This window comes from Mustela nigripes, chromosome 14, assembly GCF_022355385.1.
Source record: "Mustela nigripes isolate SB6536 chromosome 14, MUSNIG.SB6536, whole genome shotgun sequence".
NCBI classification, from domain to species: Eukaryota; Metazoa; Chordata; class Mammalia; order Carnivora; family Mustelidae; genus Mustela; species Mustela nigripes.
In genome coordinates, this window is record NC_081570.1 from 57,899,648 (window position 1) to 57,924,566 (window position 24,919).

A 24,919-nucleotide genomic window follows, 5' to 3' on the forward strand; every position below is an offset into this window, starting at 1 on the left:
GTCGCTCATTGGGTCTCGCTGGTTCCGCCCGCGGCGAACGCCAACCAGCCGGCCGGCTACTAAAGTGGGAGCCACTGAGTCCCGGGGTCCGGCTTTTGTCCGCGCTGCCGGCAGGGTGGCGTGTCTTTAGCGCCCGTGCTCTGGGTTCTTGTGTGCTTTTTCAGGCCCTGTCGCATCAGTTTCTAGTTTTCTCTTCCTCGCTCTTTTCTCTTTCCCTCCTTCGCAGCTCAGCATGCAGGAACAAGACGCCTCCCCGTATGGTTTCCAGCCTCGCTTCCCACATTTCGCCACGCAGGCCATCCACGTGGGCCAGGAACCCGAGCAATGGACCTCCCAGGCTGTAGTGCCCCCCATCTCACTGTCCACCACGTTCAAGCAAGAGGCTCCCGGCCAGCATTCGGTGAGCTGGGGCAGGCCGGGAAGGTGGGGGCTGGGGCCGGTTTGGGCGGGTAGAGAGAGATGGCTTATACAAAAAAAGGCATGCGAGTCCTTTGTAAGGTGGTTTATACATCAGGAAGGCACCCCAAACGGTTATTTACTACACCCGTAATGTTCCTTGTACTTAATCTTCGTATTCTCTGGTCCAGTGATCACATTTCTTTTGATAAGCAGAACTGGAAGGAACAGTTTGTCCAACTTGCCATATAGATTTGGAACTGCAATTCATGTAATTTTGGCAAAGTTGCGGTTCAAAACTGAGGGTCATAACTTTGTTGAATTTTCTTTAGCAGCAAAAATTATAAAGACATGTCAAATAAAAAAAAAATCCTCAGGGTCTTATAACTTACCTAGAATCAAGGATAATCAAGATAACTTACCTAGAATCAAGATCACGCCCAGTGGCTCACAGAAAGCTTCTCCGGGTACTTCCAAAGATAATGATGCTCGAAAAAGCTCAAATTTGAACGGCTCTTAAGCTGCCAGGGTTCTGATTCGAGATCTTGTTATTAATAGTGATTTACTTGCTATGGGCTACATGCAGACTTACATGAGGTATGTCAGATAAATGTGTACACGCTGGGATTCCAGCCTGCTCTAGAACCCTCCTCTTAGGCATTAGACTACACTCTGCTATACTCCAATAATACCAGTAATAGTCTAACCCATTGCATCATTTAAGCAGTGTGGCTTGGTGATTAAGAGCACAAATCACCTCACCTCGTCAGTGGGGCTAGGTTTGAATTCTGACACCACCTTCTCTGATCTGGGTGACCTTGAGCAAGTTGCTTAACCTATCCAAGCCTCAGGTTGATCCTGAGTAAATGGGGTTAATCAGTACCTACTACATAAATTGTTGATGTATATGTTAAGCTTTATGGTACATTGTCATTGCTCAGTAGTTCGGTATTTCACAGTGTTCCCATTTACATTTTTTCCCATTTGATCCTCACAACAACCAGGTCAGAGGGCAGGACTGGTATTAGACACTTTTTATACAAAAGGAACTGACCTTGAGTTGTAGATAAATGACTTCTAAGGTTTTGATAGAGCAGTTTTTGTTAATCCCTTTTGGCAACACACTAATGGGATCTTGGAGTACTTAAAAGTTGCTAGCTTTCAAGGAAATCAGTTCAAGAAACTTTGTAGGTCTAAAGCTTTGATTATACTTCAAAAACCTCTTTAGTTTGTTGTTACATAAGTCAAGGAAGATTCTTTCAAATGTAGCCCTTTGTTTTGTGAGGTACAGCTCTAAAGGGCTGGTTTAGGAATTCTAAGGGCTTCTAAGTTACTGCATTTTGGAATAAAAATGAATACACAGCCTGTTTTCCAAGCTTGCGGTCTGTTGCTGATGTATGGTTTTGTGAACGTGTGACTGTCCAAGCTTTAGCTCTTGGTACAAAAGTTTAACCATTTAACCAGACATTAGTAATTAAATATTTTCAAAGAAAAAAAAACATTTTCAGAGAGCCAACAGGGATGGTAAAATCTGCAAGTACGAGACACCCCTTAGTACCTTTAAAAACTCAGTGAAGAGCACTAAAGAGAATCTGAGGAGCTGAAGAGAAGCATCTGTTTCTCCTATTCCATTTGGGAAACCATTGAATGGGCAAGAGGTGGGAATTTGCCACTGAAATACGCCTCTCCCCGACCCCAAAGTTAAATCTCTGCAGTCAATAATTATGGAAACATGGGTGCCGTTCAGTGGCCATAGCCACATGAATCCAAACAGATTTTCTCTGTCTGGGGAGTATAGGTCATATCAAGGAGGTGATGGTGAGGGAGGGATGAGGATATCCTGGAACCCTATAAAATATGTCTACTAAGTTTGACAAAAACAAGGAAACAAAGCAACCCAACTTTAAATATACATATTTGAGTCATATATATATATATATATATATATATAATGTATGAATATATAATATATATCATTTGTTTATACACACACACACACACATATCTATGGGGGCATGTGTGTGTGTGTGTATAATACTAGGAGCTCCCAAATTAGAACCAATGTGTAAAAAGTGGTTGTTGTGTTTTGTTATGTGCTATATGAGGCATGGGGAGAAATCTATAGCATTTTCAGTCAATGTTTAAATCCTAGGTTTGACTACTGGTTCTGATGTTCCCTATAATCTTTTGCTTCACTTTCCTGAAAGCTATGAGTATTAAATAAAATGACTGAATACTCCTAGTATGGTAAATGTAGAGAGCAAAGTTTAAAAAATTGTGTATAGCCACTTTGCCAAGAATTACTGCCTATGTTTTGTTGCTTTTGTAGAGCCGAGATCTGAACTTTGAGCATTTGTAGGATCTGTTCATAGTTTCCTGTAGGGTGTTAAACAGGACTTGTATCATTTATTTCTTAGGAAATGAAATACAGGTTTGAAGTAAGTTCACTTTGTAGGTGCTAGTGATTCCCTTTTCATGATGTCCCCCTGGCTAAATGAGTAAAGGTTAGTCTAACATAAGAATAATACTAATAATAAAAACAACTATTTTTCTAGTAGTTAGTATGGCCAGGCACCAATGAGTAGAGAATTCATTATACATTGTATAATTTTGTCATCATAACAATTTTACAAATTGGTTTTTTGTATTTTATTCCATTTTATAGGTACTGAGATTACTTTAGGAAAGGTTAAGTAACTTACCTATTTTGCATACAGCTCATAAGGGGCAGCTATAGAATTCTAAAACAGGCGGTGGACTTCAGTGTAAAGAGAGAATGCACTAGCAGGGGGAAGGGGCAGAAGGAGAAGTAGGCACTGAACTGAGCAAAGAGCCCTATGCGGACTTAATCTCAGGACCCTGGGATCTGAGCTGAAGGCAGACACGTTAAGCTCCTATTTAATGGCAAGAAATGTCATCAGTAAATAATAGAAAATCATTATCATAGGATGAACCTCCAGTTGTCGAGGTGTCTATGTTAGGACTCCGAAAAATAAGCTTAAATCTCTTAGGATAAACTCTAACTTCTTTTCTTCAGGGTTTTGAATATAGCCGTTCTGGAAACCCCACCAGGAACTGCTTGGAAAAAGCAGTGGCAGCACTGGATGGGGCCAAGTACAGTAAGTGATTTCCATTCCAGTCTGGGAAGTCGAGAACCCATTCCTGTATGTGCAGACAAAATCATAGAGGCACAGAACTTAGAATTGGAAAGGAATAAGAATTAGCTAATTCAAAACTTTTATTTTACCAAGACACTGGATTTTTTGTCCAAGGTCCCATAGATGATATAATATGCAAATGTGTAATTATTAGGTAAAAATAAATATGAATAGAGGGGAAAATGACCAAATATGCCATTTAGTATTCATGTAAATCTACTCTTATTTGAAGGTGTCAGTATAAATAGATAAATATTAACAGTTTTACAACACTACTGAGAATATAAGCTTTCTGATACTCTGGTTCATTTACCTGATAATGCTTGAGAACACCACCCGGTGTTCTCAAAGAACATTTACCCAGTGTCCTTGAAAATGTGTTCTTAGAGATTAGGGATTAACCCCTTGAATCTTTTCATGAAGGGAGTGGATTACTGTTAAATTATCCTCATATTTTTTTATATGAATGATCCTGAATGAGGATAGAATAGTGAAGAGAAAATGTGTCTTATGAATTTTCTCATAGCAAGAATGCCGGGGTTAGAAATGTTCATATGGATTTTGGGGGATTTGGGGAGTTTGGTCTTTTGTTTTAGATGAGGAGAGTTCTTTTTGAACACTAAATTTCTGTAATTCAGTACTGTAGAGAGATCATCATTTCCTGCAGAAGGTGTAAAGGCTGAGTATTCATATGGCAGACATTTTTTTTCAAGTGGGCTCCAGAAAACACAATTGTTTTTAACTGGGTTTAAAGTTTAACCTTCTAGAGGCACCTGGGTGGCTCAGTTGGTTAAGCGACTACCTTTGGCTCAGGTCATGATCCTGGAGTCCCAAGACTGAGCCCCACATTGGGCTCCCTGCTCAGTGGGGAGTCTGCTTCTCCCTCTGACCCTACCCCCTTCACATTCATTCTTTCTCAAATAAAAAGATAAAATCTTTTAAAAAATTAAAGTTTAGCCTTCTATATAAATTTACCAGTAGACTAGAGATGTGCTGAGTAGAGAACTGTAATTCTGACCTAAACTTTTCTGAGAAGATTTTATAAGAATTATACTTTTCAAGTTAATTGAATTATCCCTTCTACCAGTCACAGGTGATTTTTATCATTAAGGTGATGCATTGATATTTTGTCAGGATATTTTCTTTTATAGTGTTTAATGTACACAATGCCAGATGGTTCTTTTTAAATTGTTTTCATTATTTTTATTCTGTAAGAGATTTTGAGTTCACACTTGTTTAAAGGAGATTCCACACTTAAAAATTTTTAAAAACAAAATTTTTCAAATTTGCCAGATGCATCCCAGGTCAGATTTTGAGTTTTGTTAAAATATTTGCTCAGTTGTCTATCCATACAGTTAATGAGTGAATCATACCATAGCTCTCCTCAGGTTTGAAATTTTGTTTAAAGTTTGTTGTTTTTAAACTGTAATTGAATTGGCAGTTGACCTTTAATCTCAGAATTTTGTAAAGAATTATTTCTTTGGAGCACCTGGGTGGCTCAGTCGGTTAAGCAGCTGCCTTCAGTTCAGGTCATGATCCCAGGGTCCTGGGATCGAGCCCCACAAAGGGCTCCCTGCTCAGTGGAGAGCCTGTTTCTTCCTCTGCCTCCGCCTGCTGCTCTGCCTACTTGTGCTGCATCCCTCCAGTGAATAAATAAAATCTTAAAAAAAAAAAATTGTTTCTTTGAAGCGTTTCAGAGAAATGTCACCACCAAAGCAGAATTACATGTTTTTCTCTTAAAGATATTTTAGTTTTGGAATAGAAAGGGGGAGTTGTCCATTGTATTTTCATCAGGGGACTTCTCGTGATTCAGTAGTGATGGCTGTCTTTATGTCCAGAGAAAACAACATAAAGTAACACAAGGAAGTTCTGTTGGTGTTTTTCAACCCAGAGGTTTGACTTTTTTGGCTTACTCTAACTTGGCTTTTATTTTAGGCTTGGCCTTTGCTTCAGGGTTAGCTGCCACTGTGACCATTACCCATCTCTTAAAAGCAGGAGACCAAATTATTGTTATGGATGATGTGTATGGAGGTAGGTGACCTCTCTCATGCATGTTTGTGTCAGCTGATATTTTAAAGACAGTGAAGAGGGTCCTGAATTATATTAACAATGTTACCAGGATTATTGATTATTTATTATCTTTTAAATGTATGATGGACACCTCCGTGTTGGTCCACATTTGATAAAGGAAGAGCATAAACATTTAGCGTTTATATTCTAGAATTGCCTGTAAGAGAGATTGTTTACTAATAATTTTATTTAAACTGCTGGAATGAGGATGTTGCACCTGATCAACTTTTTAAATATCCTACTCCAGAGAAGACAGTATCTAAAGAGAGAGTATTCTAGTGTCACTTAAAATTTTTGCCTGCAGTGAAAAGGAACAATAACCCAGGTCACTCTCAAAGAGATTGCCTCTACCCACCCCTCTATCTTCCCAACACATTTATACGCTTTAGATTTTAGCGAACCTTTGAAAAATCTGTTGGAAGTATAGACCCCTTTCCCCCCAAAGTAGAAAAGTGTGCTTAAGACTACACCCAGTGTTCATCATTTTAATTATAGGGTCAAGGGGTAAGGGGTCTCACCCCGTGAAGTCCATCATGGATCCAAATTTAAGAACTTCCATTCTAAATAGTTTAAATGCAAGTTATTTAAAGTGGTGAGGGGGAAGGTATAGAAGATGGGTTGCCCTTACCTTTAAGCAAGACTGACTTTTACGATCAATAACAAAAGATTTTGTTAATATACATACATATATATATATTCCAAATGCTTTCAAATAATAAAAATGTGATTTCTAGAATATTACCATTTTATCTATCTTCTATTAACAAAGAGTTGAATCTGTAAGTTCCTTGAAATAAGAGACTCCTAGTAGTCATTTTAACCTTTTAGACATTTGCAGAGTGCTTTGTATTTATCGTTGTTTCCTATGATAGTTTGTTGAATAGAAGTAACACACCTTTAGTTACGTTGATAGTGCATTATGAAAACCTCATGACACACATAGATACAAAATCTTGAAAATTGCTGTTGATTTTTTATAATTCTTTACATTCTTTTTCAATCAGATTACTAGAGTCCGTCTACAGCATCAAAAGTTCAGTGTATATCTTTGATCATGGAATATTTTTCCTTTTCCTTTTCTTTTTTGGTTAGCTATCAATAAGAACAATTTTTCCTTTAAATTTGCCTGTGTGAAAATCAAATCCAGAACAGTGTTTATAAGAGAAATTATTCTAAGTTGAATGATTTATCTTTTCACCATAAAACTGTAGTTGTTTAATTTACATTGCCTCATTTAACTATTAAAGCTTTAGAACCACATAACGAAAAGATTGAGAGATTACAAAGAATAATAACCAGTTTTTCTATTGCCAAAATATAATCAGACTAAAAATTTATTTTTAACATTTTATTGACATCAGTTCATTTATTTTAAATTTGAGTGCTAGGAAGAAGTTGTTAATATAAATTACCATTGGGGAACATGCCACTTAATGTGTGAAGGGCAGAAATTGTAGGTTTTCAGAAATATTTCTGCTTCATGTCATTTAGTGTGGATATCAGGTATATTTTATTGGACTCTTTTAACTTTCAGTTTAAAATCCGAGCCTTATATTCTTTACTATACAAGATAGCCAAATGATTTAACCAAGGTAGAATTTTTGTTAGTTTTACTTTTATTGGTGATTGACACTTCCTTATGTTTTTAAAGTATTTATACCAGTAAGGAATGAACATTTCTCAGTACCACGTCCTTCCTATTTTGTCTTTTTTTTTCTTCCTCAGGTACGAACAGGTACTTCAGGCAGGTGGCAACTGAATTTGGATTAAAGATTTCTTTTGTTGATTGCTCCAAAACCAAATTGCTAGAGGCAGCCATTACACCAGAAACCAAGGTAACTCAGTTTTCAGTTTTGTGTGTGCTGGGTTTTTTTTCTGTTGTTGTTGCTTGTTTTTTTTTGTTGTTGTTGTTATTGTTTTTTAATCATTCTGTTCACTGGAGGACATAATTTAAATGTGAATAATACATTTTATTAGAAGCCATTGGAAACCATCAGCAGGATTAAGATAGGTCTGGCTTCTCCAGAATATTCCTGCAGAATTGTTGGGTCCATGAATTCCACAGCAGGATCCAAGTTCTAATTCTGTGTCAGTTGATGTATGTTCATGGGCAAATTATTTAACCAAAGTCTCACTTTCTTCTGCAAGATGGGGATAATTGCACTTGCTTTATAGAAAGGTGGTTGTGTAAGTTACATGAGATAAGGCATATGAAATGCTCAGTACAGTACCCAACTCATAATAACTGGGAAAAAAATCATTTTCAAAAGCATATGATTCTGTACTGCATTACCACGCTGTTGTTGGTTACAGAAATCATCCCAGAGATGGGGTTGCAGAAAAGGAAGCTTGCCAAGACCCCAGACTCTAAGCATACTGGTTTTTTAAGAATTCTAAGCCATACTTCAACAAAATAATAGTTACAAGTAGAGAATGGGTCACAAGCAATCTTTAGCCTCCGTCCTGGAAAGCTTGCATGCCACCGGAAGGTGTTTTGTGTCGGAGTGAATGGCATATGTGATATTCTTTCTTGAGGCCTCATTTAAATTCTGCATGGGTGAAAGAAGGACCGGTGTCTTTTATAAGTCAGCCTTTTCCAACTTTTTGCTAATGATTAAAAGGTTTGAATTGTACTCAAGATGATGTTGTAGTGAATGCTAAGAAATGAAAACCTTTGCTCACACAAATAATTACTTTGAAGATTAACACAGGGTGAGCTTTGAGTGATTAAGGTTTGTTTTCAAAGGAACTTGTTTTTTATCTTGCTTAGGAGAAAAGATACTTATTAAAATAGCTGGTCTGAGTCTAAGGGAGGAAAGCAAATTGTGAGTATGTTAATTCTTGTCAACAGAACTTTATGTAGTGGCTCTTTACTGACTTGAATTAATACATTATTTTCCCCCTGAAATATCTGCCTCATCATATGAAGTAGATTTTTTAAGTCCCTGTAAAATCAACTTTGTATTTATTATTTCTATTTTGAATATGAATAATAGATTCTTACCCAGAAATAATTTTTTATAGATTTTTAAAATAATTCATTTCTTGTAGAATATGCATTAATTACCTTATCTTTTCTACAGTGAGACTCTAGAGTAGGAAGAATATTCAACTAAATATCTTGCTCATTTTTATAGTAATAAAGAAGCATTAACCCTGTAAAAAAGAAAGCTGTAGGTAATGTCATTCAATACAGCGGCATCCTGTTTAACAAACAGAATTCTCTTCTTTTCTTTGATCTTTTCAGTCACTGTCAAGCGTCTACTATGTGCCTGAGTTGTGCTAGGTTTTGGGATATGATACTGTCTCTTTCTTAAATGAGCTGTGACCAGGTTTTTTGTTGTGTAACTTCTCTCCCTGCCCACTTTAAGACCCATGCTCTTCAAGTTCTGGGTACTTATTTTATAGTTTCTAATGCATCTGGCATTTTTAAGTTAATATTTAGGATATGTTTGGCATTGAAGGGATAGTTCTTTTTAATGAAAATTCTAGGCTGTGATCTTAATGTTCTGTGTTATTTACCTTTGAGAAAATTCCTAGACACTGAATTATGTCTTTGAAATCCATCCTCGTTTTAATGGAATGTAATTACAATAATTAACTTGAGCACTTTTCTTCTTACACATAACATTATCTTATTTGATCTTTATAACAACTCTATGAAATATTATCAACCCTATTGTACGGATGTAAAATTTGAGGAATATGGAGGGTACATTACTTAACTATGATCTCCCCGAAATTAATGGGGGCTAGGATTCAGGTTCAACCCTTACAACTTCATCCCCCACACTCTTCCAGTATAGTCTGCCAGATGGTTACAATATATGAAGCGTATATTGGTGCAATATATTTTTATAAACTATTGTTATCTATTGAATTTTTTAGCTTGTTTGGATTGAAACCCCCACAAACCCTAGCTTGAAGATGATTGACATTGAAGCCTGTGCACATACTGTCCATAAACATGGTGACATCATTTTGGTCGTGGATAACACTTTTATGTCAGCCTATTTCCAGGTAAATGAAAATACTTTTTTTTTGGCATGAATAATAGAATACAGATACCTGTAACTAGGAGAGGAAAGACTTGTTTACATAAAATCATTTTGAAACTCATGGAATCAAACCATAGTTATTGATTAGACGAAGAATTAAAATTGGACCTTTTCTACCATTAACTAATATTGCTTCAACCAACCCTAGGTTCATATCTGGTATGGGACTTTGTGTGTTTTAAATGTTGTCTTAATTAAAGCTTTTAAGTTCTCTCAGGATATGGAAACTCTCTAAAGAGCTGGCCTTATTATGTGATTTTTATCTGTCAGTGCTTTATAAATAGTTGGGACTTTAATGTTTATGTGCTGTTATTAATCAGTTATGTTATTTTTTATATATATGATCTGACTGAAAAACATACGTTACATACTTAATGCATATATTATGTTTATTTTAAAATATATTGATATATAATATTAAATTATTAAAATATATAATGAAATCTTGGGCTATATAATTTAATATATATTTGAATGTATTACATGATGTGTGTAATATACATGTTATATAATTAAACCTTGCTAACCTTCCAGATAGAAGGAAAATAAAAGCTATCCTGCGTGACATCTCAGTGTATGTCATACATATTATTTCTTCACTTTCCTCCTCTCTAGTTTCTCTTCCCTCAGTGCCCAGCTCTCTCTATCTTTACCTTGTTGGTGTGAGGAATTTCTACTTCCTGTTTCACGTTGTAGCTATTAAGTACCAAGTCCTTTATACTGCTCCTTTTAAACTATCTCTTTTCCTACCTACCCCTCTACATACATCTCTTCCCACCTCAAACCCTCCCATTCATCCTCCATTCATTTTCTTTTTTCTCTTACTTTTTTCCAGATGCTTCTTTCCATTTTGTTCTTTTTGGTAGACCATCTGAGGATCTGTCTATAATTGATTAGTTGTCTGCCCTTTCCCCACATGTTCTCTCTGTCTTTCCTCCAAGTAGCCCTGTTTCCTCTCCTTGTTAGGAGCTTACTTCTCCTCGCGGTATCCTTCCTGCTTCGACCTTTTGATCGTTCTTATCACACTTCCTGTACTTAACCTTTATTCTGCAGAATTCCTGAAAGCCCAGCTCTTCTAATGCTACTCTTAAGTTAGGCAGGCGTTTATAGCTCAGTTGTTTATATTCCCCCCTCCTTTTGTTTTGGGTCCCTGCAGTTGGCACAGGCTGCTATCTTAGTTGGTATAAGTCTGTTCTTCACCTTCTTCCATTTTGTTGAGAAGGCACTACCGCCTTTATTATGTTTTCCTCAAATACATTTCCTGACTATGTTGCATTCAGACAGCTTCATGGGCCACCTACCTTTGGCTCACATTATATCTTTGGGTGCTTCTTGTATCTGCTGGAGCAGTCTGTTTCCAAGTGAAAATCTCCTGGCATCATCTATTTTTCCCAGCTGATTTTCTCTCTTAGATTAGTTATCCAAACTCCTTATCCCATCTACCACTTACATTAAAGACCAGTTAACACAGCATAGGGCTGGTCTAGCTGACTCACAGTGAGTCCTGTATATTCCCAAAGAGATTGCATGAATTGTTTTAGCCCGGGCCTGCCCAGATTACTCATCAGGCCCGGCCCTGCCTCCTCCCCCTCCCACCCCGTTACGGTCACTATAATAGGTCCAATTTTTCTACCTTTCTGAAGCCCACATCACATTTCCACGTGCCAGGGACTGCAGTTTGCTTCCTTTCAATCTGGATTCATTCCAGCTGAGTTAATCAGAATCATGTTGTCCCTAAGTGGCCACATGTATTAGTTCCATACAGTAGATCTTCTGAAAAGGTCCTCTTATTATTTTTCTGTCATAAAAACTGGATACATTCTCTTTCTTCCCTGCCTTTTATCTTCTGGGTCTTCTATAAATGTCACAAAAGGCAGAATGGACATACTATCATGAAATTTCAGAGTTTGAGAGCGGAACCTCTGTATTTCCATAATTTAGATGTGAGTGCTAGTTCTACCAGCTTTTTAATCTGAATGACGTTTTTGTTTTTCTTTCTGTCTTTCCTTCCTTCCTTTCTTTTTTCTTTCCTTTTTTTTTTTTTTTTGTTAAGAGAGGGCAAGCTGGGGGAGGAGGCACAGAGGGAGAGAGAGAATCTTAAGCAGGTTCCATGCCTAGTGCAGGGCCCAACATGGGGCTTGATCTCACCATCCTTAGATCATGACCTGAGCCGAATCAAGAGTCAGATTCTTAACCAACTACTGTTTTGTTTTTCTTCCTCCCTTTACTTCATCTGTACAATGAGAATCTGAAAGTACTGATTTTCTTGAGTTAGATAAAATATTTTGTATAGTGCTTCATTGGGATATATACAAAGTATTTAACATGGCTCTCAGCACATAATTATATCAACAGATGTTAGTTGTTCATTTTCATTTTTTGTTTTCTTCTGACCACAGAGTTTACAGAATGTTAGCATTGGAAGAGACCATCCTCTAGTTTGACTCCATCACTTTGGAGATGCGCAAACACTTGTGTAGAGAGTGCTATGAGTAATACCTGACTTAAAACATCCTATTTTTGAAACACCCCAAATGGAAAGTCCTATAGTCCCTATCCTAACACCTTCCAAAGACTAAATGACTGGTGAGGTTAAAGCACACACACACACACACACACACTTTCTTTTAAAGAAATTATAAATAGTCTCCTGGCTGGCTGTCAGTAGAGTATGTGACTCTTGATATGATTTTAAGCCCTGTGATGGGCATAGAGCTTACTAAAAAAAAAAAAAGAAAGAAACTATAAATAGAAAGATGTTGATAATATATTTTTCTGGTGAATAAGTTGATTATAGCTCTAATTCTCACTATAAACAAAAACATTTTAAGACTAAAAGATTGATTTGCAGGAAAATTGGGTGAGAGAAAATAGTCCAAAAAAACTTCTAAGTGACTTTACACTTACACTTGGTAAAACTAGTATAATAGAGTAATTAAGAGTCTAGATCATGGCACATCTAATGAATAATCACAACATACATTATCAGGTTTTAATGATCAAAAGTCTAAGCGTGTCATATACTTACTTGACATAATAATTGCTTAGTGTTTATGTCTGCTACTTGATGTGTTTACTGAGTCATAAAATGCCAGCAACTGCATTATAAAATTTAGTAATATCCTTAGGACCAGCCAGCAACTGCTCTAATGAAAAAAGTTCAGGAGACCTGTTGACCTGAGTTTACCTGCTATTTCCAGAAAATCTGTGCTATTGGACTGAATACTGGGTCCAGTACTTTCTGTTTTTATTTGTTGGGTCAGGGAAGGGGAAAGATACCAATTGAGATCCTGGAAAATTTTAAGATGCATGTATTTTTGAAAAGTTAGAATAAGAATGAAATTTACAATAGCAAATAGACATGTAATAAAGCATATTTTCAAGTGATTTACCATTTAAAATGAAAATCCTTTGTTCCTTTCAGCGGCCTTTGGCTCTGGGAGCTGATATTTGTATGTATTCAGCAACAAAATATATGAATGGTAAGATATACATAATCTATACTTTGAGTATTCCTTTCCATGGATAGATGAAAATACCACAGAGCTTGATATTTTGATCCTTTTTCTTCTATTATTCACGTTTTCTCTGTGACTCATGTAGAAAGCAAAAAATTTATACCTTGGTTAAATATGGGATTTCATTTATATCAGACAAAACTATGCTCATGACTTATGATCAGAGGATTAAAATTTACTAAAAAAAGTTAGAGTTTTATTCTACGGACAGCTTAAAAAGAAACATTTAATTTTTATATGATTTTTATTTCATTGTTAGGTATATAGCTTTTGGTACTATAAAATTAAATACTGTTTATTTAAACTTATTTTATATGACTTTTTCCCAGAGAGTTTTTTTCAAGTGAAAGTTACACTTTAGAAATTTTTAGAGTAAAGAATAAACATACATTGTTTTTAACTTAAACGTTTTTGTTTTGTTTTAGGCCACAGTGATGTTGTCATGGGCTTAGTGTCTCTTAATTCTGAGACCCTCCATAATAGGCTCCGTTTCTTACAAAATTGTAAGTATTAAAAAGTCCAGAATTCCCCTTACCCTCTCGGAGGGACTACATTTGATATTTGTAGTTCTACTAGATGTCGTGAAGTGATAACATTCTACTAAATTAGGAAGAAATGAGAAATGGAGGAGAAAGTTTCTGGTTTTTATTTTATTTTTTAATTTTATTTATTTATTTTTTTAAGATTTTATCTATTCATTTGAGAGAGTATGAGAGAGAGAATGAGAGCTGAGAAGGTCAGAGGGAGAAGCAGATGCCCCATGGAGCTGGGAGCCCGATGCGGGACTCGATTCCGGGACTCCGAGATCATGACCTGTGCCGAAGGCAGTCGCCCAACCAATTGAGCCACACAGGCGCCCAAGATTTTTTTTTAAGATTTTATTTATTTGAGAGAGAGAGAGAGAGTGAGAGAGAGAATGAGAGGAGAGAAGGTCAGAGGGAGAAGCAGATGCCCCATGGAGCTGGGAGCCTGATGTGGGACTCGATTCTGGGACTCCAGGATCATGACCTGAGCTGAGTCAGTTGCTTAACCAACTGTGCCACCCAGGCAGCCTAAGCTTCTGGTTTTTAAAGGAAAGTAGAAAAATTAGAATATAAAAATATAGTTAGAACATAACAGGGCTTTGCAACATGACTCAAGGGATGAGTGTTGTTAAATTTTCAAATCCCTGTTAATTTTGACCGTAACTCGGTAAAGCCCATGTGATTTTTTTAGTTTTTGGACTTACTAGATTTTTTTTCTTTAGATAAAACATTTGGAATGATGGCTTTCTTATGCTCTACTTTTTAACTTTAACTTTAAATAGCACTTAATATTAATATCAATATTAATTAATATTAATACTTAATATTAATAATATTAATACCATCAGATATTTAGTTATCTAATATTATTATCTAATATCATTAGTTATCTAATAATAATTAATTATTAATTAATTATTAATATTAACATTTTTCAACAGATGTCTAAACACCATTTCCTGTTTAGATGGTTTAGTTATCTCAAGTATGGGCAAGGATTTATTTGAAGATACTTAGTTTAACCATTGTGATTTGACAAATGAGATACAAACGTAATTAGGAATAAAGTAAATAAGTATTAAATAAATAAAGGAAATAACCATTAAAATTAAAAAAAAAAAAGAAGATGGCACTGAGGAGGAAAACCAAAACTTATCACTTGATAAATTCGTTTCATTTATAAAACATTAAGGTGAGGTATACATTGTGGAGGCAAAGTAATTCCTAGGCTGCTTTAGACAGAAGCTAAATAGAATGTCGTAGAATGTTGGTAGAACTTTTAGTAACAGTAGGAGCTGAATGCTTTTTTTTTCTACATGTTCAAAGAAATGCAAGGTTCAACTGTGTGTAGTATGTTACTGAATGGAAATCATAGAAAGGACTATATGTTCATGTTGGAGACGTTCATACTGTCTTCATGTTTAGTTTACAGGATCTTCTTATCCCCTCATTTTAAAGACCATTTCTAAAAATATATAAAAATAAAAAAATAATTTTATAAAAAGACCATTTCTTTGAGCACTTCATTCTCATGCTTTTGATTTGCTATATAATTTCCCCCCTGAAACTCAAACACTGGCCTTTGTAGCTTGTTGCTCAGAATCACTATAATGAAAAAGGCAGTGAGAGAATCTCCTGGGTCTCTCCCCACCTTTCAGACTAACCCAGCATATGTTCATTTTTCAGCTCTTGGAGCAGTTCCTTCCCCTGTTGACTGTTACCTCTGCAATCGAGGACTGAAGACTCTCCAGGTCCGAATGGAGAAGCATTTCGAAAATGGAATGGCAGTTGCTCAGTTTCTGGAATCTAATCCTCGGGTAGAAAAGGTTATTTATCCTGGTACGTTGATATAATTTCTTTTTCTTTCTTTCTTTCTTTCTTTTTTTTAATTTGAGAGAGAGCATGCACACGTTGCAAAGGAAGGGAGGAAAGAGAATCTCCAGCAGACTTCTCGCTGAGCCCAGAGCCAACACAGAGCTCAGTCTCACGACCTGAGATCATGACCTGAGCTGAAATCAGGAGTCACATGCTCAGCCAACTGAGCCACCTGGGTACCCCAATGTTGATATGATTTCTAAGTACATATGCTTACACTAGGATTTTATGGGTTATCCTAAGTATCCTATGTATTACACCTGTTGTAAGGTAGCTGCTTCCATCTATTTCTTTGTTGTTCATGTATTATTGGTCACTGCTGTATGTCAGACTCTCTGGTGGGTCTGGTGGTGCAGAAGATACATGTGGTCTGTGTCCTTGTGTTGCCTATAATCTAGTGGCTGCTTGGATGGTAGAAAATTGATTTTATGCCTTAGACCTTCCTGCCATGGTCTTAGTTTGAAGGCTTGTGTTTACCTGTTCCACGATTGCAACATTGTACTTTCTAGTTGATTTGCTTAAAGTCTTTTCAGGCTGCCATTCTATGTTAGCTCTTTAATCTGTTTTAGATTGGGACTTGATACTAATCAGATACTAATCAAATTGAGACTTGGTACTTACACACCCAAACTCCCCTGAAGGTCTCTTAATTCCTTTTCAAATTTTTTCACCTCTGCCAACTCATGTGCTGTTAGCAGACTTTTGTATTACTCTTTGAATTTATTTGGCCAGTCTCTTAAATTGTGGTGTAGTCTTAAATAAATGGTTACTTTGAACCCTTTGAGGTTTTAGTCATGTGATCTAGGGTGGACAAGAGAATTAAGTTTGATTCCTGTCCTTAAGGAGCTTAGATAAGCCAAGACAGAACTACATATGAGATTAAATGCCCAATGTGTCTGTTGACTGTACTTATTTTGAATTGAGTGAGGGAGAAAAGTTTTGGGCTATGCCTTGAAGAATGGGAACCCTTTATTTAGAAGGACAAGGACAAGCATTCTGATTCATTCAGTAAACATTTATGACTTGCCCACAATGAACCAAGCTTTGAACTAGGACCTGGGATCCGATTATTAACAAAAGAAATGAATTTCTCCCCATGGAGTTAGTCTTGTGGATTAGACAGATGTTAAACAAGAAATTACAGAGTAATATAATTAATAGAGGGGCAGTCAGCAGATAGAATGTCCCAGGTTAAAGGGACAGCTTGCACAAAGGTCCTGAGATGAAGAAGTGCAGTACTGCTAGTTGATGTAGCTCGAGCATGGAGCAGATAGAAAAGATGGGTCAGAAGGAAGCTAAAGACCCAGAAACAGGGGCCAGAACACGTCATGAGTCATGAGATGTGGACAAGGTGTAAAGCTCATCATTATTAGGCTTATTTGCAGTTTGCTTTAGGCACATGGCATTTTTTTGTTATGAAATTACATGTTTGACTCTAAAATAAGACTTTTATTATGCCTCCTGATCACAGGGCTGCCCTCTCATCCTCAGCATGAGCTGGCAAAGCGTCAGTGCACAGGCTGCCCAGGGATGATCACCTTTTATATTAAGGGCACTCTTCAGCATGCTCAGACGTTTCTCAAGAACCTCAAGGTAAGCTTTCAAAAGAGGTTTTTAAATTGGCCAGGTAGATTACAGTAGTTCATGAACTCTCCTTTCCACCCAGCCTCTGGTTCATGTCTTTGTATCTGCAGGTCATACCCTCAGACCTCTTTATCATGAAATGCTTTAGGCTGGAAAATGACTTTGGTGCAGTAGCAGACATCTGAGTATGTTTGTTTACTGAACTCTCCTTCGACCATCAGTCTGAGAGGGATCAACTGTCCTGATGCACTGGTTTTCAGATTTATCGATAATGGAACCCCTTTTCCAAATGCAGTATTATGTGAAACCTCAAAGTAATGTGTGGCTAGTGCACTGCACAAAGGCTGCTCTGAAATCCAGCCTAGGAATGGCTTTTCAAATCCTGTGCCCTCCAGGCTGCATCTGCCTGCCCTGAAGGAAGGGAGGCCTTTGTTTGATTTTCATACCTGCAGGAGGCGTTCAGGGTTCCCGGGAGAGAGGCCTTTATTAACTCCATACAGTGGGCTTGCAGAGCTCATGCAACAGACTGAGGGTTTTTTGTTTGTTTGTTTGTTTGTTTTTTAAGATTTTATTTATTTATTTGACAGAGAGAGACAGCAAGAGAGGGAATGTAAGCAGGGGGAGTGGGAGAGGGAGAAGCAGACTTCCCGCTGAGGAGGGTGCCCAATGCCACGCTGGATCCCAGGACCCAGGGATTGTGATCTAAGCTGAAGGCAACCACTTAACTGACTAAGCCACCCAGGCACCCGACAGAAAGTTTAAATTACTGAGGTCTAACGCATAGGCTGCTGACAAATTACTCAGCATCTACTGGTATCTCAAAGTTGTACTGACAGCAGAAAGATAGTGTATATTTAATTAAATACAGGTGTGAGAGTAATTTTAAAGTATTTGTAAAATTATGATACTATAACATTAAATACAAAAATGGGGTTATTTATCCTACTCCAGGAGGAAGTTAAATGGATGTATTAATTTAGTAAGTGATAGATTTTAACAATTAAGCACGTATAGCTTCGTAGACTTGTAGAGATTTTTATTTAAAGGGTAACCACAAAACTAGGTCTCAAATGTAATAATTCTGAAGTTTTAGGGTTCATGTTAATTATTACTTAAGTAGAGGGCCAAATTAGGAAGGTATGAGAGATTCAGCTTCCTCAACTTGTCATTTTTTAAAAGTTTGCACACTATATGTCTGATTGGCGACTTCGGTATTACAGATTTTATTTTCATTTTTTCTCTGGGTTTCTTGCCCAAATTGTACTTTTTTTCATTATCACCACCATTTCTAACCCTGTGTCCAGTGCCATTTTGTTAAAAACATTTAGTTCTATATTTTTGTGTTTTTACTTTAGTGAAAGATCTAAATGAATGTTTTCTTTACCATAGTTATTTACTCTGGCAGAGAGCTTGGGAGGATACGAAAGTCTTGCTGAGCTTCCGTGAGTATATTTCTGTTTTTCTCGGTGTTGTAACTTTGATGTCTGCCTTAACAATTGTTTGGAGGGGAATATGGTAAAATCAGGAGTAATTCAAGACATTTGACAGTAAGAATAGCATCCTGCTATTGAATCAGAATGGACTCTTAACCCAGTAGAATGGAGACCCTCATAAAATCTTGATGAGTTGTATGTGTCCTCCTCAATTTTGCTTTCTTCTGTTCTGCCTGAAGGCAATTCCAGCAGAGTCGTATTTTAGGGTCTCTGACCTCTGACCTGGGACTACTTGTTCTATCCCACTCCACCCTGGAAAGGAGATTGGAAACTTTTATTAGAAGGGCGGATTTCAAGACTTGTTGGAAATGGGGACTGTGTCTCTGATGAAATACCTCCATGCCCTTGATGGTCAGAGGAGGACCCTACTAGATGCCTCCAGATCCATTTATTTTCTGTTCTCTGCATACACCTTAAATAACTTCATGTTATCCGCAAGATGGTCCGGAAGGCTAACTTGGTATTCCTGATCCAATCAATTCATCTAATTGTATCAAAGCACCAGAGGATATTAGAACGTGCAGCCCGAGATCAAGCGGTCCAACAGCTTGATAAAAATTCAGAAAGTTTTGCTGATTACTCAGATGTCACATAGAAATGTGTCAGCAACTTCACTCCTGAGGTTTCTCATAGAAACAATGAGAGGAGGTAAAAGAGCAGCCTGGATCTGGATTTGAGACCTGCTAGGTCAGTTACTTAGCTGAGCTACAGTTTTTTCATCCACAGAATGGGATTAATAATTAAAATAACAATTACCATTTATGGATTACCTGTCCCACCAAACATTCCAGAGCTGTATCCTGATTTTATAGGATATTACTCTGCCCATGTATTGTAAATATCGCACTAGTAATTAACATCATTACCTAATAATTGTCAAGAGTACTAAATGCACGTGGCATGTTTCTGTGTTTTACTTTTCATAAACATTTCTGGAATAACTATGTTCTGGAAGCACTATGTTGAGGGCTGTCAGGGATTACCAAAATGTAGGCACATTTGCTGTCCTCTCGTAGTAGTTTGCAGCTTCTTGGGAGAGTCAGACAATTTCACATAAAGTTAAAAAAAAGAATGTATGATACCCAAAGACTTACTCAGATGATTAAGATAACACACATAAGTTTTTGTGTGTCTTTCAGAAGATGCCTGCTAGTAAGTCTAGCTGCACAAGAGGGCACACTCAGCATATGAAATTGGATTGTTTTTCTTATTCGTGAAGTGTGTATTACTTTAAGGTGCTCTTAAAAATTGACACCTCCTGATTTCTTCGGGGATTTGGTTTAAAGTTGTTTGGCCCTCAGATGTACCAGCCAGCGAGGCCATCACCCCAATGCCTGCCAGTGGACGAGTGAATTTAGGTCAGGGCTTGTCTCTTCTGTTACCCTCATTCTGTGACTTCCAACTGCTGCAACAAGAGCAGAATTGCAATAGGAGAGGGAGGAAGCAGAGCCAGTATGCGCTGGGCTGGTCTTCCAGCCCGACAATGCACATTAACTCTGCAACCTCAGAAAAGTTACATGTTCTCTCCATCTGTTCCATGGTTGTAAAATGTGGATAACACTGCTTAGCTCTTAGGCTTGTTATGGGAACATGGGGAAAAAAATATCCCTAAGCCAAGGCCTTGATTCGTACTAAGGGCCCAATAAATGTTAATTACTAGTAGGAATTATTATGTTTTATTAGGCGTCTATTACATTCCAGGTACTTGCTAAGGCTTTATATATATTCCTTCCATTAATGACTGTGATAAACTTTTGGGATGGGAGTTATATCCAACTTCTCTTCATTAAAAAAAAAAATGAATTGATGCACACAAATGCGTAATTCACTTACTGTATATATTCACTATACACGAGTACAGTATCTGCTTCATGGTGAGCTTATAATAAGTGATAGCTATTATTATGATTTTAGGTCAAGAAATTCATGATGAGGACAGGTAACTTACAAGCCCACATAGCCGGTGTGTGAAGGAGAGGATTCATGTGCAGGTCTATTGCTCTCAGAGCCTAAGTTCATGTACAGGTCTATTGCTCTCAGAGCCCAAGTTCTTATTTCTATGAGTACACTCTCTTTTGAGGAATTAAAAGTCTGAAAAGACAAACATTTTTTACTTTATTTTATATATTTTTAAAGGAGAGGGAGCACAAGTAAGATAAGGAACAGAGGGAGAAGCAAACTTGAACGGGGTGAGGGGCAGAGTGGGAGGTAGAAGCAGACTCTCCACTGAGCAGGGAGCCTGATGCGGAGCTGCATCCCCAGCCCTCCGGGACCGTGACCTGAGCCAAAGGCAGATGCCTAACTGACTGAGCCACCCAGGGGCCCAAGGCAGAACATTTTAAGGAGGACGTTGGCATGTACAACTTTAGTGGAGTGATCAAAGAAGATACTCATTCATGTTGACCGCATTTGAGATTTTCTCTCCATGGATCTGAAGTGAGATAGGGCAAAACAGCTCAGGCATTGATTCTGTGGGTGGTGTGCCCGAAAAGGATGAGTGTTGGTGGCAGTGTAAGTGCGTAGGGCTCAATAAGACTATAAGCCTCTTCTCTATGGTGCCTCAGTCTCTGCCCACAGAGTCTTCTGCTTCCTCTCAGCTCTGGCAGTCCTTGCTATCCATTTCTTGTTTGGCATGTGCGGTAGACTATTCTGTTCTGTGAATGGTCATAGTCTTTGCCTTCTGCTTCGTTAATGTAGGATCGAGAAAAATATCTCGTTTTTCTTGGTTTCCCAGTTCTTACTATGGTGCCTGATCCCCCCACCCCCAGTAGGTGTTTTACCTTTATACATGTTAATGATGATGATGAGTTGCTAGTTAGTTCTGAAAATCCTTCCAGGCCTCTACATTCATGGGTTATGTGCTGGAATTCCTAATGCTCACTGGTTGCCACTGGTGGTACTCCTGAGTTGTCTTTCTCTGATCCGCCTCACAGGATGCCATTCTGGATCAATCCATTGATCAGGAGGGAATTAGTTTCTGTCTGGCTCTTGGTCCAACAGGCCTTTTATGTAAGTCCAGCTGGTTGGTCATGGAGCCTACGACTGCTGGCCAAGGCTTCATTCAGGCAGATGTTAAAATCCACAGCTGGAGGCTATCTTTTTCCCTCCTGCCTGGGAGTGCTTGATTGGCACCTTTGGTATTTGGACTGAATATATTGATGGTATAGAAAGGAGAAAAGATCTTAGTTTTTACTTATAATAATGACCAGAAAAGATAATTTTCACAATTCCTTGTTTTTTTGCCTGTGAAAAATTATAGGCATATGAAGAATTTAATATTTAGAATAGAAAAATCTGAACATAATTGTAATTTGAGACTAATACATTACCATAATACTGATTTGCTCATTCTTTCTTTCAGGGCAATCATGACCCATGCATCAGTGCCTAAAAGTGACCGAGATGCCCTTGGAATTAGTGACACACTGATTCGACTCTCTGTGGGCTTAGAGGATAAAAAAGACCTACTCGATGATCTAGATCAAGCTTTGAAAGCAGCAGTAAGTTTAATTATTTTGGTGTGTTTTGAGGCTTAATCTGGGTGGTGGTGTATTTTTACGATGTATTTATTTATTTGAGAAAGAAAGAAAGTGAGGAGGGAAGGGGCATGGGGAGATGGAGAGAGAGAATCTCAAGCAGACTCCCTGTGGAGCACAGAGCCTGATGTGGGGCTGGATCCCATGACCCTGAGATCATGACCTGAGCCTAAATCAAAAGTCAGACACTTAGGATGCCTGGGTGGCTCAGTTGGTTAAGCGTCTGCCTTTGGCTCGGGTCATAATCCCAAGGTCCTGGTATTGAGTCCTACGTTGGGCTTTCTGCTTGGTGAGGAGCCTGCTTCTTCTTCTGCCTGCCACTCCCCCCGCTTGTGCTCTCTCTCTAACAAATAAATAAAATCTTTAAAAAAAAAAAAAAAAAAGTCAGACACAACTGACTGAGCCACTCCAGCGTCTGGTGGTCACTGTTTTATAGAGTGACCTCACTGTGAATTCTGAAGGTTTCGTCTTCTTTCCTATGATAGACAGGGTATATAAATGTGTAGGGAACTCAGCTGAAGGGCAGATTTAAAAAATGGTAGTATTCAGAAGAGAGTCGTTGGAAGAAGTGAAGTCTCTGCCTGTAGTTTTAATGACGTATCTTTCTTGTGATTTTAATACAGCACCCTCCGAATGCAGGTCGAAACTAGCATTCTTGAACTGCTAGTGGAAGTTGCTTCCTGAGAAGACCAACTCTGTATAATTGAATGGACCATAAGTGAGCCTTTGCAGAATTCTCAAGTGAAAATGCAAAGGGACCTCATTACCTGTCAGAGCTGTAACCTTCCAGGGATAATCCTTATTAAAAGGTTTCCTCTTTCCCTTATTGTAATTGACAGGTCAATTCTGTTAATATGTTTTTGTTGATTTTCGTTTCCATTTGCCTCTGAAGGAGGTGGGATTTGTGCTGCTTTTTGGGATTGTGATCTTTTTTCATAGGTTAAGATTTATACTGATCATGTTTACAATATAATGATAATTCATTTTTTATGTTTTTCTGAAGAACTTAAATTATTAAATGAATGTTCTTAAATCAAGTGTGATTTTTGCATATTGTTGAAAACAGCCCTCAAAGCAATGGTTTACACGTAATTATCATAAGCCAAAAATCAAATACTTGGAAAGTCCACTGTGAAATTCTGCTGATATAAGGTTGTACTTACTATTAAAAAATAAATAAATCAATCTAATTACCAAATATATCCCATTGTGGTATTCCTATATTATGTGGTGTTAACTCATATCCCTGGGCCCTTTTAACCCTCAACTCTGGGAGGTCTCAGCTATTTGAAGTAATTTTTATAAATTAAGTTGTATAAATATCATGTCCAAATCTTAGTGTTTGCAGTTGAGAGATTCTATCACTGGATGTCAAAAGCCACTTTTATAGAGAGACAAAGCACTTTTTATATTTTTACCTGTAATCGTAAGCTTAGTGATCCTAAAGAGAAATGCTTAAAACAGAAGCTCACAGTCAGCAAATTGTTAATAAGCCATAAGTCAAATGGATGTCTGAAGTTGTTTTTGTATTAAAAGATTTTAGTCATTTGTTTGCTATTGCCATTTGTTTTACCTTTAAAAAGGGTATTATTGAACTTGATTAAAATGCAGGATAGGAGGCGAACACATAGGCTATGTATTGTATACTGTTCACATTTTGAATTACATGACAGTCTGGAAATTCTGGCTCTGTGTTTTGAGGCTATATCTTAGTACTTGGCAATAACAGAACAAATCAGAAAAGCAAGGACTGTTTATTCTAAGCTTACAAGGGAGTCAGCCACTGTCACTTGTGTGTTGACAGAGATTCAAAGGGAAGCAGAGCATGAAGAATTGTAGAAATTTTCATATCTGTTTTTGTAGATGAGAAACTAAAATTTCCATATTTAAAACTGTCCGAGGACCTTTAAATGGATAACATTAAATCACTGTCAGAAATGTAAAAAAGGGGTGCCTGGGTGGCTCAGTGGGTTAAAGCCTCTGTCTTTGGCTCAGGTCATGATCCCAGGGTCCTGGGATCGAGCCCCACATTGGGCTTTCTGCTCAGAAGGGAGTCTGCTTCCCTTCCTCTCTCTCTGCCTGCCTCTCTCCCTACTTGTGATCTCTGTCTGTCAGATAAATAAATAAATTCTTAAAAAAAAAAAAAAAGAGAGAGAGACAAATGTTAAAAAAAACAAAACAAAACAAAGAAAACACCTGAAGAATTAAGGCTGACAGAGGAGTGGACAAGCTTTGTACTGTAAGAGAGGGAAGGTTTGGGGCACCTGGGCGGCTCAGGTTTAGCGTCTGCCTTTGGCTCCGGTATGATCCCATTATGATCCCAGAGTCTTGGGATTGAGACCCACTTCAAGCTCTCTGCTCATCAGGGAGTCTGCTTTTTCCACTGCCCCTTCCCTCTGCTCTCTCTCAAAAATAAATGAATAACATGTTAAAAACAAATAAGGGAAGGTTTATAAATGAATAACATGTTAAAAACAAATAAATAAATAAGGGAAGGTTTCAGGCATGCCGTGATTGGAGGCTGCTAGCATGGGGAAGCTGTAGGCAGCCTCATTTGAGGTAGGACGCTCACTGCAGTTGGTTAGGAAGGCATATTTGGCTTTGTAAGTTTGGTCCTCTGCCGAAAATAAATAAAAATTAGGGGAGCTGTCAATTATTAATCAAGTGCTGGCCATTTGGGGCGGATTGTTTCAGAAGTTAATGTTTA

General features: G+C 37.7%; 1 protein-coding gene across 2 annotated transcripts; it reads left to right on the forward strand.

Annotated features, from left to right (window-relative positions):
• Positions 1 to 76: 76 nt before the first annotated feature.
• Positions 77 to 23,412, forward strand: CTH (cystathionine gamma-lyase). Of its 2 annotated transcripts, XM_059375098.1 has the most exons (12): positions 77 to 400; positions 3,434 to 3,515; positions 5,490 to 5,585; positions 7,350 to 7,459; positions 9,513 to 9,644; positions 13,107 to 13,164; positions 13,626 to 13,703; positions 15,411 to 15,563; positions 17,071 to 17,192; positions 18,573 to 18,625; positions 22,038 to 22,176; positions 22,836 to 23,412. In XM_059375098.1, exons 1-12 carry the CDS (start codon positions 233 to 235, stop codon positions 22,860 to 22,862), a joined length of 1,218 nt encoding a protein of 405 aa, XP_059231081.1. In that variant the 5' UTR covers positions 77 to 232; the 3' UTR covers positions 22,863 to 23,412. The 2 variants fall into 2 exon arrangements, with proteins under 2 accessions (XP_059231081.1, XP_059231082.1); XM_059375099.1 differs by lacking the exon at positions 3,434 to 3,515 and having other exon boundaries at positions 226 to 400.
• Positions 23,413 to 24,919: the final 1,507 nt, after the last annotated feature.